Source organism: Truncatella angustata (genome assembly GCF_020726525.1).
Source record: "Truncatella angustata strain MPI-SDFR-AT-0073 chromosome Unknown BKA67scaffold_2, whole genome shotgun sequence".
Classification (NCBI taxonomy): Eukaryota; Fungi; Ascomycota; class Sordariomycetes; order Amphisphaeriales; family Sporocadaceae; genus Truncatella; species Truncatella angustata.
In genome coordinates, this window is record NW_025763382.1 from 123,455 (window position 1) to 141,473 (window position 18,019).

The 18,019-nt window shown below is 52.5% G+C and overlaps 7 protein-coding genes across 7 annotated transcripts; 4 read left to right on the forward strand and 3 right to left on the reverse strand.

Moving 5' to 3' along the window:
* Positions 1 to 3,334: 3,334 nt before the first annotated feature.
* On the reverse strand, positions 3,335 to 3,838 carry BKA67DRAFT_531515 (uncharacterized protein; the record flags this gene model as incomplete). Its single annotated transcript, XM_046099390.1, has 1 exon — positions 3,335 to 3,838. The coding sequence occupies one exon, from the start codon at positions 3,836 to 3,838 to the stop codon at positions 3,335 to 3,337; it is 504 nt and encodes a 167-aa protein (XP_045960463.1).
* A 1,721-nt stretch (positions 3,839 to 5,559) lies between these two features.
* Positions 5,560 to 5,829, reverse strand: BKA67DRAFT_492890 (uncharacterized protein; the record flags this gene model as incomplete). The annotated part of the gene is made up of 2 exons (XM_046097003.1): positions 5,560 to 5,644; positions 5,717 to 5,829. Coding segments are annotated over 2 exons (198 nt in total), but the record flags the coding sequence as incomplete, so codon positions are not given.
* Positions 5,830 to 6,556: 727 nt separating this feature from the next.
* Positions 6,557 to 7,099, forward strand: BKA67DRAFT_531516 (transcription initiation factor IID, 18kD subunit-domain-containing protein; the record flags this gene model as incomplete). The annotated part of the gene is made up of 2 exons (XM_046099391.1): positions 6,557 to 6,617; positions 6,684 to 7,099. The coding sequence occupies 2 exons, from the start codon at positions 6,557 to 6,559 to the stop codon at positions 7,097 to 7,099; spliced, it is 477 nt and encodes a 158-aa protein (XP_045960465.1).
* Positions 7,100 to 8,731: 1,632 nt separating this feature from the next.
* BKA67DRAFT_496530 (uncharacterized protein) lies at positions 8,732 to 9,925 on the forward strand (the record flags this gene model as incomplete). Its single annotated transcript, XM_046097037.1, has 1 exon — positions 8,732 to 9,925. A coding segment is annotated over one exon (1,194 nt), but the record flags the coding sequence as incomplete, so codon positions are not given.
* A 644-nt stretch (positions 9,926 to 10,569) lies between these two features.
* Positions 10,570 to 11,508, reverse strand: BKA67DRAFT_531518 (uncharacterized protein; the record flags this gene model as incomplete). Its single annotated transcript, XM_046099392.1, has 1 exon — positions 10,570 to 11,508. The coding sequence occupies one exon, from the start codon at positions 11,506 to 11,508 to the stop codon at positions 10,570 to 10,572; it is 939 nt and encodes a 312-aa protein (XP_045960467.1).
* A 2,101-nt stretch (positions 11,509 to 13,609) lies between these two features.
* Positions 13,610 to 15,295, forward strand: BKA67DRAFT_531519 (uncharacterized protein; the record flags this gene model as incomplete). Its single annotated transcript, XM_046099393.1, has 2 exons — positions 13,610 to 13,728; positions 13,879 to 15,295. The coding sequence occupies 2 exons, from the start codon at positions 13,610 to 13,612 to the stop codon at positions 15,293 to 15,295; spliced, it is 1,536 nt and encodes a 511-aa protein (XP_045960468.1).
* A 577-nt stretch (positions 15,296 to 15,872) lies between these two features.
* BKA67DRAFT_551342 (Gcd10p family-domain-containing protein) lies at positions 15,873 to 17,993 on the forward strand. The gene is made up of 2 exons (XM_046101734.1): positions 15,873 to 15,989; positions 16,054 to 17,993. Exons 1-2 carry the CDS (start codon positions 15,904 to 15,906, stop codon positions 17,903 to 17,905), a joined length of 1,938 nt encoding a protein of 645 aa, XP_045960469.1. The 5' UTR covers positions 15,873 to 15,903; the 3' UTR covers positions 17,906 to 17,993.
* The last annotated feature ends 26 nt before the right edge of the window (positions 17,994 to 18,019 follow it).

Below are 18,019 nucleotides of genomic sequence, written 5' to 3' on the forward strand. Positions count from 1 at the left end.
GGGGTAGTGCTGTTTGGGTACTGAGAATCACTATCGGCTGCTCGGAGAACAGCGACAGGAAACTCGTCCGGGTTTTTCTGGCGCTCAAGACCCAACCCTGTATGTACTGGATGGGGGAGAACTTAATAAGATCAGCGATGATTGCACACGATATGGAAAACTGCATGTACAGTAGAACGGCCCCCTGTGCTGGTCACTCTAGTCATGTTGGAGGGCACCACTATTAAGTGGCGTGCAGAAGTACAAAAGTAGACAAATCTTACAGCCCATACTTCTTAGACAGAAAGAGATGACAACTTCCGGGTGGATGAATCAACGTGCCGTTCGCCCCCATAACGAACTTATTCTCCGAACATGCGAAGCTAAGCTGGCGATGATGATGATGATGATGACTACACTGCTTCATCGAAGTACCACTGAATGGAAAGAGCGATGCAGTTACTGACTGTATCCGGTGCCGTGGGCGGTCTTAAATTAGTATTGGGGGTAGTGGCGTTGGAGCTGCCACTACTGTACATCAAGCCAGAAGCAAAAAAGAACAATGTGGGTTCAGTTTTATGGTCCCTCAGCTTGTGATCCTTGATCCTTTTTTAGCAAGTTGAATCCTCATAACGGGGCTTGACTTGCTGAATGGGGGTCGCAGGGGGGGACCGAGGATTCGTTCCTGAGAGGTTCCATCGAGTCGGCACAAGGAGGGTACTTAACCATGTAAGCTAAGGATTAGCAACCTCCCTCCACAGGGGTTCTAGTGGTCAATGCCTGCCCGCTTAGTCGAATTCCCTACCATAGTAGAAGTCCCTTGGTCCCTGCATGTCGCGTCAGCTCCCAAATGGCAACCAGCCTCACCATGAAAGGGATGCCACTGACAATTTGAGGTATGCACTAGACTAAAGTTAGCAAGCTGAATAGTACTTTACATACCGTACGAATGCCATCCGGTGGCAATGTATCCTTCGAAATCAAGGCAAGAAGCGTCGTGACCTTGAATTTGCCGTTCGCCACTTGTTAAGTTTGCTTATGCATATACGTAGTACTCATCTAAGCGACTGATGCGTAACGATGCATGTGAGATAGTTAGGGTTCCAATACCGAAATGTACAGACTCGGGCTTCTGCTTCTTTTTCGGCATGCATCATGCACTCACTAGTAATCTACGAAGGCACCGACCAACATCTATTGTAGTTTACCAGCCGCGCGATGCTCTGTACCACGACGAGATACACGGGATACTAATCTATTACGTTGGCATGCAATTCAACGTGCGTCGAAATGTTTTATTCATTTACTGAACACGCAAGTCTCACTCAAACTTTGGTACCTTGCACTCAAGGGCCACCTCCCCAATGTAACATCACTATCGATTTGACAAGCATGCCACGTTCACAAATCTCATGAAACGAGCGTTACCAAACAAACAATAATCCAGCCCTGGGCCTGCGCACTCTCTCAGAAGGCTCTTCAAGGATGGTGATGACTACTCTGATCAGTTCCTTTTCACTTGTTGTTTTGTTTCATGAGGATAGCGATTTGTTTCCCGAAGCGGCACTGACCAATATGTAGAAAAGGCACCAATAATCAACACGCATCGCCCACGAACCTACTACAGCAAGCGGGTGCGCGAGGCGAGATTGCGATTGCCCATGGTGGTGTGTGACCTCATCAAGGCATCGCAGCTAAGAGCACCCATGATATAGCCCGGGGAGCGCCTCATGGCTCTCAATGCTATCACTAGATTGTGGTCACACACTCATGATCCCCGTAGGTATACTACTAACTATCTCTAATACGATACTGATCGCCGCCGACTCCAATAGAAACAAAGCGACGAAACCTTGCAGCTCTAGTATATGTTCATCGTCACCCAATAGCTCCTGCATTTTCCTTACGACCAAGGAGCGTCAGGTGGTGAACACATTGCTGGGTTTGCTGGGGGTTCGTCGTACTGATACATACCACTATGTATGGTACTAAGCGATATCTGATTCCACCTTTACATGCAACTGAAGCCAGCGATACCCAGTTGCCCACATATTCTTCTCCGTTCTCACACAACGTGGTCAGCTGGGATGCTCCCTTGCCTACTGGAGTGGGCTCAACTACATAGTACGAGGCTGTTGCATGCGTGGCATACATACCTTGGTTAGTTTGATCCAAGGCTGCCCTCAATTTTTGCGAATCACAATGCGGTGAAGCAAGGCGACTCGACTTCCTCTTCTGAACTTCCCGGTGCTTCATTGTAACAATGAACCTAGTTTCCTATACCTTGCTTGCATACATACGACATCAACCAGCTGGCAATTGCAATAAGCCCATCATCAGCAGATGTGCCATCAGCCTTGAATACATCGGAAAAATTTTGCTGGGCCACAGTCTACGCATATCTTAATGTAATGCAATGTCAAAACAGCTGCATGACCTCTACGGCCTAGATGGTCTTGGGACTAGCCTGTGGTGATCGGCTACCGCGCCGGCACTAATCAAAGCCATGGATGAGTCGTGATCAAGCCAACCACGGAAATTTGAAATCTTGACTGCACGGCGACGGCATGCACTTCTTCAGCATCTTCCAGTTTTGTGCGTATTGCTTCCGACGTTGAAGCGAAGTGGAAACAGGAACGCATATCATGATGCGGCAACGCGGGTTGTCGCATGCTGAAATCGACATGGTGAATACATACAGTATTGAATACTACAACCAGGATCGGACCCGCCAAGGGAGCTAGAATCTCTCCTACTATGTATGTAGATTGATCCTTTCATCTTCCGGACCCATCTTTCTTTTTCGAACTCGTGAGTTTTTGGACTATTTCATCTGGAATCATCAAACACTTGTCCGCGTGACAGGAAACAACTAGCTTGTTTCCGCATAACACGAAGATCCTGGGTTCCTGGGGCACCAACCTTTACGCTGAAAAGTCAGATCAAGGGAAGCAGACAACCGGTCGGCTGCAAATGTTGCGATAGCGGCCACCGCTTTCTGGCCACTGCTGCGAGCCGCATCATGAGGAGGCACAAGTTGGGACTATTGGCGTCGAGAATCGCTTTGCGACACCCAACTCATCCGCTCTGCAGCGTCGGGCATGATCTTCTTTTCTTCTTCTTCTTTTGACGCTACTATCCTTGGAGCAGCTGCCGTAATTCGCCCATTTGCGATGCCTTACCACCAGTGCCGTTGTGCTCTCGGTTTTTTATTTGCGTCATTTGCTTGCATACATCTGTCGGGAGGCATGCAGTATCACACCGGCTTCAGGGTATTGGGATATCAACAACACACTCTGTGACACAATGTATACTGGTGAGTCATGCTGCAGAACAGTAACTAGGCACGGTACAATCAATTCGACCAGCGATTATCAGTTGGGACTTGGGTCAGTTCGTCACAATCTGGATCGGGTAGAGAGATCCATTTGCCGGCTTTCTGGAATCCTTCTACGACACGCACTAGAGGCTCTTTCTCCGCTGAAGCTTGCGAAACTGGACGGGCTGGCGTTTCATCCCATGCAGCCTTGTCACGCATAACGGACTTTGCATCGTGTTTTGAAACTCGCAGAGGGCGGCCCCAAGCAAGTAAATTTGTTATGGGTATGATTCTTTTAGCAACGCTTGCAAGGTGTGTTGCAGCTTTTGCATGAACCACAATCTCCAGCCCTGTATTAGGCCCCCTTGGCTGGCGCGATTGTGTAATTTCCGGCAACGGTATCTTATACGGATGTCCTTGCATAGAAGCTGGATAAAGTCCAAATAATAATCGGAATCTCCGTTGCTGCGCAGTGGTACGTATCGATTCCACCAATGTCCCTCCGACTGGGTCCATGCTTATTACACGCGCGAAGTCCATTGCTTGCTTGCATGCAGTGTCCAGAGTACGAGAGGCGCGCCATCACATGTTGCGGAGGCAATCTGCACAGGGACTCAACAAGACGCGTCTGTCAGACTGGTGGCAATGATCTGACGATTTACAGTAGAGGATATTCTCAGCTCACCGAGCTGACGCAGATACGTAGCGTTGGCATATCATGCAGGACTTTCCCTGCTTTAATTGTTACTAGTATGGAGTATCGTCGGATGCTCCCTTCACAATACGTAGGGGGGGCATGCTATTGCAGGTACATCCTTGGATCCGCGTAGACGGTTGAGGAAGGATACGAGCGAGGAACGACTCTAGAGTAGTCACGCATAGGTCAGTTAAGTACAGCAGTCGATCTTTGGCATGAACTCGACTCTCGAAGTTGGGAACCGACTGTAATACTTTCATTTCGAGAACCCGTGTCAACACTCTCCGTCCGATCATCTTGACGATTGATACAATAAGCACGACGACTAATCACTAACAGCTGAAATGGGAATCATTGGTCTCACGTAAGGCAACAGCCTGCAAAAGCTAATTGGCGGAACCTTGACCTACATTCTCCCATAATATTGCGAACATTACTCATCACTGTTTTCCATTGCCCATTAGAACTATGTCGCGTCACCGATGAAGAAGCAATGGCAGGCACGCTGGAATAGTGTGTCGTTGCTCGCGAGTAATGCATCCCCTAAGAGCCTTGCTTGCAGTCAGCCTCGTTCCCCTGCTGCGTATGTCTGATTTGCAGTTCCGCCCAACTGGAATGCTCGATTCGGCACTCATCCTTTTCTCGAGAGAGCGAGCAATCTCCGGGCCGATACGAGGCCACGTTTTCAAACTGCACAAGGTTTGTTTGTTTTACACAAGCCTCGTCCGCACACGTACGAATGACGTTGTGTTCAGACGAAACATGCTTGCCATTCCTGGAGTTTGTTCCTGAAGAGTTTGTTCCTGAAGGAGGCCAACCTAAAACCCGCATTCAACAAAATGCTCGTTGGGCGTACGCTGAGCAGGTGAGATCGTTGCAGCTACGGACAGGTCTTTGCGACAGTGGAATCCACGGGCTCCGAAACCTCATGTTGTCGGGGTTGGCAAATTCGCGTTGGCCCAGACACTTGGAGTCGCTTTGTCTGTTTCGTTGCCGGGCCTGAATCCTTCCCTGCACGTCGAGCGAACAACGTTACGTATGAACCGTCCCTCGACGCCATCCAGGCCGTACACAGAAAGCTCACGCAGTCATACGAATCGGCCATATACTGGGGTAGATGCAATGGTCCGTTTTGTCCTGTACCATCCTGCTGACCTTTCCACTCAGGACACGGACTGAAATCTAGTGACTTTTGAGGTTGTTGCATGTTACATGAGTGGAATCCTAAAGAAGTGATTCTAGCCCCTGTGTATAGTCTTTTCTGCCTCCCATTCGATCATTTCATGCGTAGACATGTGCTCCTGGTGTACCGGGGCTCCGACAGCCTGTGTTGGCTCTCGTTACGGTGCCGAAATCCCGCCCTGTCTGGTGTTCCCCTATGAACCAGCCGTGTAAACATATGTTGCCCCGTACGCCGTGCTCGCATGCAAACCGTCAAAATCCCAGCACTTGTATAACACCCCGTCGTGGAGCGAGTTTAACTGCCGATCAGCATGGAAACCTGCGCAGGCGAGTTTGTTAGCAGCTGGGCTGATGGTTTCGCATTCCTGGGCCATGCGCAACATACCGCCATGGCGACGCAACACAGGCTTATGTAGGGACTTAGCCGCTCGCCGACTCTTGCGGCCTTCCAGAAGGGGTTTATGATGCTGTTCGTGACATGTTAGCCGGCGGATCCAGTCGGTTCTTGTTTTGTCGGCCAAGCAACCACCCCCACATACCCATCCTTGCGGTTGTTCATGAAAGTCGGGAATATGGCATGCACGTATGTGCTTGTGCAGATGATGAGGAGGACGACGAGGAGTAGCGACTGGAAGTTGAAGAGAGCCGTCTGTGTGTGTATGGATGGTTAGCTGATTGTAGCGATAGTGCAAGGTGGGAATCGCTGATGGCGCATACCATTGTGTACGGTGGCCGCGTGCGTGTAGGGCGATGCAAATGAGGTGGTTCGGTTGCCTCGGGTGTATGCGCTGGTGTCTGTGAGAGTCGTGAGGTGGATCGAACAAACTGACTGCGTGGTCGATAGAAAACTGGCTGAAGGGGAAGAAGCTCTCAACGTCACATGAACTGAACTTAGGGGCCAGCTGTTCAGCCTGCCCGCCTGCCGCCTGCTAATTACTCCGGACCAACCTGCTGTACTCAACTGTAGGCACCCCGGGGACCTCCCGTCAGTGCCTGGCCCCCACTAATCCAATGGACGCGGGGAGCCCTGAGTGCTCAGAGAGGCGCTAAATGGAACTTTTTGGTACCCAAACATTGAAGCTCTCCCCAGCTCCAGAGGCGCTTCCCTCACACCTGACCTCAGACCTTAGGAATATGTAGCACTGTAGCACGTAACTCATTCAACTCACTCACTCGCTCACTCGCTCGCTCGCTCATTCACAGGGAAAATTGGCCAGGTTATTCTGGCCTTGCCATCATTTGATACCACCTTGATTCCATCTTGAACACATTGCCGGCCCTCCGATCTGCGACACAACCAAATATACAACGTCACGGTTCATTTCATCCGACTCCATCCCATCGCGTCCCCTATCGCACCGCACATCACTAGCATCGCCATGGAACCACGCGCGAGAGCTGGTAAGAACGTCGGCAAGGAGACGTTCCCTGCCAAAGATCGTAAGTTGCTCCCAGCTCCCGCAACCCTCATCATCAGCTCGCTGACCTGACTCTACCCCCGTCAAGTTGCTGCCCTTATGTACGCTTATGGCGATGTCATCAACCCGATTCCCGAGACCGTGCGCGTCATGGACGAGATCATGACCGAGTTTCTCGAGGGCATCTGCTTCGAAGCCAGCCGCCACGCCACCGTCGCCGGCCGCCAGAAGCTCAAGTTCGACGACTTCGAGTTCTCCCTGCGCCGCCAGCCCGAGTACCTCGGCAGGATCCGCACCATGTTCGAGAAGCGCAAGGAGATCACCAAGATGCGAAAGACCTTTGGCGGAGACGACGACCAAGTCTTGCAGAATCAGGGCAAGGAGGACACCGCCGCCAACGGCGCCAACAAGAAGCGCCCGGCCGATGAGGATCTGCTCGACGATTTCGACGATGACGAGGATATACTCGAAGCGAGCCAGAGCAAGAAGAGGAAGATCGGTTGACCAGCTTGATATCCTGCAAGACGCATCTCTGTTCGAACAGTACCGGCGCTCATCTCGTTGGCTCGTTCCTATATTAACCTAACCATGCACAACTTCAACGTCATCGAGCAATTTCAATAGGACGCCTACCTCCGCCATAGTCCTCTTGAGAGAGTCTACTACTCTGGATACCTTTCCGTCGTTTCATTGGGAGTCCGGTTGCAACTTTCTTCTAATCTGAGTCACTTCTCCCATGGATTCCATTCGCCAAGATTGAAAGCAGATCATGCATGGATTTTGAGTGGGCCAATATACCTTCTGCGGAAGCTACGTGGAGTAGTCTCTGCACAAAAAGCATTAGGGCTGATCTTATACAGCATTTGCAGCCTTCTACCAACAGCCCGGCCACCGCTGGCTTCTATAATGGTCAACACCAGTAGGACATGGCAAGGCGCTCCTGTCGCCATCTACGCTCCTGTACTTCAAGACTGAGGACTCGTCCAGGTGTAGTCATCGCGCCGATGCACCCCCTGTGCGGCCTCGGAGGAGCAGGTTAACACTGGCGACTTTATGATTTTGACCTCTTGAATAAATGGGTCAAGCAAGTGCAAAGGCAAGCAGCTGATGCAAAGTGCCACTGCATCGATATATCAACCATCAGTTACGTGCGAATGGGTGCCCTTTTCTTTGGGTTCTCAGTGAAGTTGTCTGGCTAAACGGCTCCATACGGATCTTACTCCGCAACCCCCCAGCACGTGAGGGCTTCCAAACAGAAACAACTGCAGTGTTCATCTTCAGGCCCATCCCCAGTTATATCCGGTATGGGGGTTGCAAGGGGGTCAATAGAGTTATTTAACCTTCGACTACTTGCTCCAGCCTTTCCATGCGGGGTAGCCTCCCGATTCGCTCGGCAGAACCGCGATATCGGTGCAACAGCTGGCCTTCCTGTGTGATACCAAAGAAATCAGCCTATCAGACTCGTGCGATACTCCGATTACCATGTCACGCCCCGTCCTGGGTTGACTGTTTGTCAACGTTTGCGGAATAGATCGATGATGCCGAGCTGCAGGTGTATTGTTATGCTTCTCTCAGCACACCTATCATTGCCGAGTACAAGGCTGAAAATGGATCTAATGTATCCTAGGGCCAACTGGAGAATGCATTCCGGTGACAATGGCTCCACTGTTGCCGAGTAGATGATTCCACCTAGAGAAGGTTGCGTGCAGTGATGTGATTATTGCTCTTCCAGACCGCTGCTGTTTCCTCTGCTGTTTCCTCTGCTGTGCTATTCCTTCTCTCTCCCTCTCGCCCAGCTATAGCTAACTCCTTGCTAGACTTTGCGTTTTCTGGCTCAGTTGTCAAGGTGTCTTCTTACTCAAAGTCCCTGGTTCATATCTTGTATGTTTTAATCATAGCAGTTAGATGACCATTTTTCTAGGACTTTCCCAAGTGTCTCGTACTGTCCACCCTCAATATATTCCATATACAAACCATTTGTAATGGCTATAAGTCATCATGTCTTCACCCCTAGTTGTACCACATACTTCACAGACCAAGCGGCAACTTCAAGAAAATGATAAAATATCCCTAGACATTCACCCTAGCATTATCCATAAAGCCGGAAAGGCTGACTCTAACGCGCCTGATCTTCCGGATCCTGATGACCTACGACGATATTCGATCAGCCCCTTTTCGGAAAATGGACGACTTACACCACAGGGATCCTCCAGAGGACTCTCACCAGGACCGCCACCTTTCTTCCAGCCATCATCAGCGACGCCACGGCGTGGAGGAGATCTCACCGCGACCGTGAGATCCTTTCTGACGTCACAGTGGCTACACAACGGCGGGCCCATTCTGATCGTCTGCGCCCAGTTCTTCGGCGCCGTCATGAACCTCTCGGCACGCCTGCTCGAGGTTGAGGACGGCCTGCACCCCATGCAGATCCTCTTCGCCCGCATGGCGGCCACCGTGGTCTGCTGCTTCACCTACATGCGGTACCGGAACGTGCCCGCGGCGCCCTGGGGCCCCCCGGAGATCCGCCGGCTCCTGGTGCTCCGCGCCTGCGCCGGCTTCGTCGGCCTCTACGGCATGTGGTCCAGCATCATGTACCTGCCTCTCGCCGAGGCGACCGTCATCAGCTTCCTCGCCCCCAATGTCGCCGGCTACCTCTGCCGCGTCTTCCTCGGGGAGCCCTTCACCAGGCGGGAGCAGCTGGCGAGCTATCTGGCCCTCGGCGGCGTCGTCCTGATCATGAAACCCATATCGCTCTTCTCCTCTCCCGGCCCGAACGACCACGTCCCTGCAGCGGATGACGTCAACACCACCACCACCACCACCACCACCACAGCCAACACCACTACCCCCCACATCGGCCTCGACTACGACCCAACGACGGCCGAGCGCCTCGGCGGGATCGGCATGGGCCTCCTGGGCGTAGTAGGCGCCGCCATCACCATCACGGCGCTGCGGGCGATCGGGCCGCGCGCCCACCCGCTCATCAGCGTCAATTACTTCGGCGCTGCGTGCACGGCTGCGTCGGCCGCGACCCTGTCGCTGGCGCCGCTACTCGGCTATGGGCAGCCGGACCTCGGGTTCGCCCTGCCCGCAGGCGCGCGGCAGTGGGCCCTGCTCCTCCTCGTCGGCGTCTGCGGCTTCGGCACCCAGTTCCTATTCACGGCCGGGCTGGCGCGGGAGCGGACAAACCGCGCCGCCGGCATGATCTACACGCATGTGCTGTTCGCCGCGGGCTTCGACCGGTTCGTCTTCGGGCAGACCATGGGCTGGGCCAGCGTGGCGGGGTGCGGCATGGTGGTCGGCAGCGCGCTGTGGGTGGCCATCGGCAAGGGCGGCGGTGGGGGCGGGGGGCGCCGCAAGGAGCGGGACCTAGAGGTCGCCAGAGGCGTCTCGGCGGTGAGCATCGGTGCCCTCGTCGGCGGTGAAGATGTACCTATGCTTACGGATGTCGGTGATGGGGGAGGAGGGGAGGAGTGACGCTGTTGATGTTGGGATGGAGCGGCTGACATCTGGAAGGGGGTGATGAAGACACGAGGTAGCCAAGACGACTTTTGCTGACTCGTGTTAGTGTGTCTCTATAAATCTATTCTATTTTCTGGCGTTCGGGAACGCCAAATAGATGCTCTGTTCTTCTATGGTAATTAGCCACGACACGACTACTCACGGCACATCTTTTTTCTATCCAGATTATCCATTACATCCAGCACTTTCACTCATACAAAAAAGACCATGCGCTGGCTCAAGAGGATGTCAGATGCCCTTCGCCGGATATTTCACAAGAAACGGAAGCGTGGGGTCTCGCATTACACCAGTCAAGGTGTACCGGGAGACGTATTCTATGCCCACCCTTATCAGACGGGGGGTGTCACACCAAGTACTTGGCCTAATGTTTAGAGGCGCGCTATCCACTCAAGTATCACAACTAGAACTTCTCGACACTTTCTTCTATTAGAGCAAGGCTAAAGGGTACTCGACTAGGAGTACACCTTCACGGTAACTACTAGAGCCCAGCCACTAGTACTCTCCCAAATACCAAACTCGTTCTCGCGTCGGAATGCCAACTCTTCAGTTGTGACGTTCATTTCCGCTGTTTTACCACTGTCCCGCTGGTCTCCAGTAGCACCGGCTACATCACCTCCCTCAACAGTGCCACGACGCCCTTTGCTGTTATCGGCAGATACGGGTAGTGAGACCGTCGACGAGTCTCCGTTCGGGGTGGAGGTACTCGAACGCCGCCAGCCTAGACCCCAGCCTTTCTTCGGTTTCTCAGCAGGTATGGACCGTTCCGCGGCGGCCTGTACTGGACCTCGAGCTGTTGCTTTTGGTTTTGGTCTGCTCGGAGGTTGTAGGTACGACGCCAGACGCCGCGCGAGCTCTTCATCCTTCCACCATAAAATATCCGAAGGTCTTGTAGAAACGGGGTCTGAGTCGCCCCATCGTCCCCAATCCGTGAACTCTCGGTAACTCGATGTTTCCTTCCCGGTGGATAACGATGCCGGGCTCTTAGAGTCCATATTTTTCTTCTCCTCTTGCTGTATGTCGACTCTGAAGATTCTGCCTACTTCATCTTGACGTTTGAACATATCCTCAATCCCACTTAGAACAGCATCCGTAGGCACAGCACTGTTTGGAACCATGATCAACGTGGCCAATGCCGGCGCTGTCCGATGAGCGCTTAGATCTGTGAGGAACGAGTCGATGATAGGTGTCAGGTGTTCCAAGATCCATACATCAGTTTCGACCTGTTGTGCATTACGGGCTTGTCGATTCTGCCTTATGCGATTTGGGAGTGCTGCAATATGGGAGTTGAGATATGACGTAAGAGATCGCGGGTTCACCTGTGAGGACGAAGAAGAGGAATCTGCACAGGTAGACTCGGTCAAGGAGTATGGAGGTGGTGCTTGATCACCCATTGTCGCTAGAAAATGGTGGCTCTCGTCGCTCCTCGCTGATGCTTGAATATCTGTAGAGCAGTAACCCGTCTACGATGCTGGTTGAGCGCCGAAATTCAAAACAGACCTGGGAGGCGCGTCTGAGCCCTCATAGGAATAAAGTTGGCAAAAGCTTGGTATAGTTTTCGGGTGCTGATAGGCAAAGTATCAGATGATCAGGCGGGGACGACTATGCCAACAAGCTAATAGTGAATATGACTTGGCAAGTTCTTCTAGAAAGTGATTCTGAATGTGTCGTGATGAACGTAATAATTCTACGAGAGCAACAATATTGACAGAAACCATAACACTACCACGATTGTCAATGGTTCGGTCTCAGAAACATGGTGCGATGGAGATGACGGACGGTCAACCTGGAAGTCAACCTAACTTACAAGGCCACTATTACGCCTCTTCATCAGCCTTGTGATCTGATCATGCCAAGTCTTGGGCAGATTGATGGACAAAACCAAATTCGGAAATGAATGGATTTCGTTTTTAAGACGCCCCAGAAGTATGGGCGCGGTGAACAAATCTCCCATGCATAGTGGCTGTGCTTACCTTAGTTGCAGTTTTAGGCCGATTTTGTGGAAAGCTTGGCATCAACGACGTTGAAGCGCATGGACTTGCGGGATGTAAGTTAAGTCTATTGAATTTGTAGTTGGAGATGCCTTGAGTAGGACCTGGCGGATACTCTCAAGACAGTAATGTGCCGCTGAAGGAAGTGGCCGAGCGCGAACGATGCCCGATTCGAAAGAATCCTGATTAGGCACCGAGGCAGTAGAACTTCCAAGTAAGCCAAGAACGACTAACATTTGCCAACCAAAGAATCGATGCCATCAAGACACGGGGCAATATACTGGCAGTCTATCGGCACTATTGTGGCAACTACTTGTAATACTTGACAGAGGTGCTCGCCGTTATGTTATGTGATGTGGCGAAATAAGGTCAGACAACCCACGGATATGGTATGGTGCATCCGGGGTGCGTCGAGTGACATGAGGTTATTATGTACGGAGACTTGGCCGCACGAACTCCTCATCTTGAACTGCATTCTCGCTATACGTAGAATCGAAACGGTTGGGTTTCAAAACATGTCCTTGTTGTCGCGGCTGTGAGAGTTGTCCTTACCAATGTTTAATTAAGGGATTGCCCACTTGGGACACCGAGCAATCATCAAGGTTGCTGTTTGTGATTCAGCAGGCGGCAGAGCCATCCAATAGTCAAGAATTGGCGCAGCTCTTGTTTTCCTGGACGTGCCTAGTCTGTTGAAAGAATGTTGCGCCGTTCGATCCGTTATAACCGAGCATAGTTCCCGCAATGTTTTCGTCCAAGACCAGGAATGAAACGCTGCTGTTGAAAGCTCATGGTAGGATTGTCGACCATGATCGCTAAAACGATCTGCTTTAGGGTTGGTTGCCACTTAGGAATTGGCGCAGAAGGTGCGCTAGAAAAGCGCTAGAAGCTCTGAGTGGAGTGTGTCAGTCTACCATCCATGGAACTATGGATCCGTATGAACACATAGGAACACTCGTGACTTCCAAAAGGTACACAGCCCCCAAGGCGTTTTCATGCATCAAACTCCACTCTCAATAGCAAATGAGCTCAAGGCTGAGATACCAAGCATGTGCTTTATTGTGTCAGCCCTGTAGATCTTTGTTGCCATGGAGTTTCGTGTAGTATACAAAAGGGGAGGTAAGACGGGCATGAGATTCGTCCTTTCCTGATTGTGAGTTGTCAGTCGACTATCATACGAAGTTGAGCCTTCCTAATCTTGACATCATAACACAAACATATACCCCTCGGAGTCACCGACGACTGCACTTAGGGATTTGGGCATACTTTTGCAGGCTTCACGTCAAAGCCCCATTAACAAGATCGTGGCACAGCAGCTCTACCGTGGAAACCTCAAACCATTTTATTGCTCATACACAAGCAACTGCTTGAACGATCGTTTCTCTATAAGAAGCCAACTCCAATCATCCTCAGAGTTTGCGACGCTACACTCTTACACGTTTACCCGATTCTTGCATCGCCTAAATACCTTTTTAAACACACCTCAAATCAAACCACCCTCGTCACAATGTCTTACAGAATCGCAGCTCCCGATGAGTATCTGGCCATCACTGGTATGGGCATTAAAAATGTCCATATCACCAAAACAGCTTGGGTACTTCCATTCCAGAGGTGTAAGCGCTTCAGGTAAGCCACGACTCTCTTCTTTGGCAAAATTATAAGCACAAGATGATGTCCACAGGGGAATTTCTCAAGATTTGCCCCGAGAATTGATACCCGAGATTTCTTTAGTATTACCGCACGGAGATCGCCTACGTTGAGCTAATCTGTTTATAGTGTTCAACCTCATGACTATGGTATGAACCTCCAGGCTATGACCAAGGAAAAGTTGCAGTTTCTCTTGCCTGTTGTCTTCACTATCGGCCCGGATGTCAATGCTCGAGGTGCCAACTCAAAAGGGGCACCGAAGCATGCAACAGCATCCTCTGCCGGCAGCCATCCCGCCAACTTGGCCGATGAAGAGGACCGCGGGGATGCCCTTATGAAGTTTGCTATGCTGTTGGCTGATTCAGATAACAACAAGAAGTCCGTCGACAAGCATGGACTCGAACAGATTGTCAAAGGTATCATCGAAGGTGAGACTCGTGTGCTGGTTTCATCCATGACCATGGAGGAGATCTTTACCGAGCGCGAAGAATTCAAACGCCGAATTTTCCGTAACATTCAAGTGGAACTTGATCAATTTGGCCTCAAGATTTACAACGCCAATGTCAAGGAGCTGAAGGACGCGGTTGGCTCGACCTACTTCCAGTCGCTGTCACAGAAAGCACACGAGGGTGCCACCAACCAGGCTCGTATTGATGTTGCTGATGCCCAGCTCAAGGGTAACGTTGGTGAGGCCGAACGGCACGGTAGACAGGAGCAGGAAATTGCCAAGATCAACGCCGAGACTGCCGTGAAGAAGACGGAACGAGATGCTGAACGTGCACGTGCTGAGGCCAAGTTGAAGACCCAGGAGGCTGACCTGAACCGGGATGTCGAACTTTCCCGGATTGAGGCTGCCCGTGCTACACAATCCAAAGATGAGGACCTGAAGAAGCAAGTCGAAGTCAAGCGTGCCGCAGCCGAGCTTGAGCGCCTGAGAGCCACCGACTTGGTAAAGGCCCAGATCAAACGAGAGTCTCAGCAGCAAGCTGCCGACGCCAAGGCATACGAGATCACTGTCGACGCCAAAGCCAACTTTGAAAAGACGACCCAAGCCACTGATGCGGCGGCCTATAGGACGAAGACGGACGCCGAGGCTTACTCACAAGCAGCAGTGAAGAAGGCCGAAGCCCGTCTCCAGGAGACGCTGAAGGAAGCCGAGGGTACGATGGCGATGGCCGAGGCTTATGCCAGGATGAGTCAAGCATTCGGTGGACCGGCTGGTCTGCTACAGTTTATGATGATCGAGAAGGGCACGTACGTCGAGCTCGCTCGCGCCAATGCTGAGGCTATCCGCGGCCTGCAGCCCAAGATCAGCGTGTGGAACACTGGTGCTGCCGGGGAGGGCGCCGGGCAAGACAGCACCTCAACCATGCGCAATGTGTACCAGATGCTGCCACCGCTCATGACGACAATCAATGAGCAAACTGGCATCACACTCCCTGAGTGGCAATTTGGCCGCCTCGCTGGAGAGATGAGCAGCGGCGCCGACAAGAACGTCAGTGCGCCCAAGACAAACGGCGTCCATGGGAAGAGCGACTCCAACTAGAAGAAAGGTTGCCACTGGGATTCCAACGGAACGATAACTCCTCGATGATCGACTCAACACGTTTTACTGATTACAGGCACTAAGATTGTATTTAAAGCCTGATGACCCTCTCCTTTGTTCTGTTACGCGATTCTTTCGTTGCTGCTTGGAAGTGAAGTGGCGTTCCGGTTCAATACCCATGGCGTAATGATAGAATTAGGATTTTAACTTTAGTCAATACACTATACATACACTGGGTTGGGGTTTTATCGAAAGCGAATATTGAGTCAAGCAAGAGTAAGAAGACCATTGGGCATACACATCAATCACGCAGGCATGAACACATGTTTCAAGTGAAACCAAAATTATCGACAGTAAAACCGCATATGGGCCTCTCTTCTCCGCCACTACTAGCCAACGCCGAGCTAAGAGTTGATGCGAGACTACGGTAGCATACAATGCATGGAAGGTAGTATACAACGCCAAGACCAATGCTCTCGACACCCCCACATCTAAAGTAACAGCGGGGTCTAGCGCGAACAACTTTATTTCGACAATCAGAGCAGAGAGGGCTCAAAATTTTTGCTTCAACTTACACGCTGCAGCATTATTTCCTCGCGACAAGGACCATGCATTCACTCGTGCAGCCCAATGCCTGGGTGGCCCTTAAGTTACCCAATGGGACGCTCAGGGTGCTACAGGTGACACCAAATACGTAAGGCTATCCTCCGTGATTCCTAAAAATGCTCTCGTTTTCGCTGATCGTGGTGGTCCCACAGTACCATCTCGCTTGGAAAGTATGGGTCATTCCCGAGCAACCTGATCATATCTAGACCATATCACCTCACGTACGAGCTGCAAGATAAGCGCGAGCCCGAAAACTTCAACCGGCTGCGAATCGTACCCGCGTCGGAACTCTACGCAGACATCCTCACCTCCAGCGACGGCTCGTCCTCCTCGCCCGGCTCGCCCGCCGCAGCAGCTGACGGGGACGACGAAGATGGCGAGGACGGCGCCCTACCGTCGAGCGCCGAGTACACGCTGGTCGACGAGTCGGGCGCCGTTGTGGCGAAAACAGACGAGGCTGCCGTGCTCCACGAGGCGGCTGTCGCTTCGGCCACCCAGACGCTGAGCATGGAGGAGATCGAGGCGCTGAAGAAGGGCGGCGCCGGCGCCGGCAAGGACCTCATCGCCAAGCTCATGCTCTCGCACACCGCCCTCGACCAGAAGACAGAGTACTCGCTCGCCAAGTACAAGCTCTTGAAGACCAAGAAATACATACGCAGGTTCTGCGTGCTACCGCTGGACATGCCTCTGTTCGACCACTGGCTGCTGGAAGAGAAGGACTCGCAGAAGATCCTGGAGATGCGCGAGGAGATGTTGGGCCTACTGGGTTGCTGGGCGAATGTGCACTGGGGCGGAGAGGACCGCGAGAAGGAGAGCCACGAGGATGGTGGGGCCGATCCAGAGGAGGCGGACAATACCCAGGGACGGTACCTGGTCATCGACGATACTGGAGGTCTTCTGGTCGCAGCCATGGCAGAGAGAACGGGTATCCTGTACCCGCCTGAAAACAAGGGAGAAACGCTGGAGGCGTGGCTGGAGGCACATAAGAATCCGCAGCAACGAAACTCCGCGAGGGAGCTACAGGACACTAAGCACCGACCAAAGGCAACATCTCAGCAGGACGGAGAAGAGGACGAGGAGGCGGACGCTGATGTGGAGGCTGAGGATGTCGAGGCCAAGACCGAGGAGACCGATGGTGCACAATCACAGGCTACGGAAAAGCAGAAACGCGGACCAACGGATGTCGCGCCCAAGAAGTACCCATCCGGCCCCGGGAGGCGCGCAGACGACTTGAGCGTGCCTTACGCCAAGTCCAACACGTTGACGCTGGTTCATCCCAACTCGCAACCCAACCTCAGCCTGCTGAAATACTACGACTTCGATATCACGAACCCGTCACAGCCGCTCTCCCACCCGCTAGCCAGGAATCTCATGACGCTCTCATGGCTTCAACTGCTGGATCCTGCCGCAGACACGACATACACGGCAGAGCCAGAAGCGATAACGCCCGAGGAACTCCGAACCTGGAAGACGAACCGGAGAGGCAACTATCACCGCAAGCGACGCCGATGGGCCCGTGTTCGACATGTGGTGGACACTGCACGGGCAGGCGGCTTCTCGGGACTGGTCGTTGCAAGCACGATGGATCCGATTTCGATCATGAAGCATGCCGTCCCACTGCTGGCTGGCGGTGCGCCGATCGCCATCTACTCCCAGAACGTGGAGCAGCTGACCAAGCTGGTCGACTGCTACAGCATAGCCAAAAGAGGAGCTTGGATCGCAGACCCGCCGGAGGAGGCTGTTGGCCGGACCTTGGAAGAGCTAGAGAATTGGGAGGGGTCCGAGGAGTTCCCTCTCAACCCGACCCTGATACTAGGCGCCGCGTTGCAGACGAGCAGAGTGCGGAAATGGCAGGTGTTGCCCGGCCGGACACATCCTCTCATGACCAGTAAGGGAGGTGCTGACGGTTATGTCTTCACAGCATCGAGGGTCAAGCCGGCCGAGGGCAAAGTAGAGGCGCGGGGCAAAGGCGTTCGAAACAAGAAGCGTAAGGTCGGCGAGTAAAAAGCCGTGGTTGCACATTTGGAAAAAAGTGGCAGATAGCATCTTGGCGCATCCCACGGCATCATAGACTACTAGAGTGGCACCGGCTGCTGGTATGGCATTACTTCATTGATA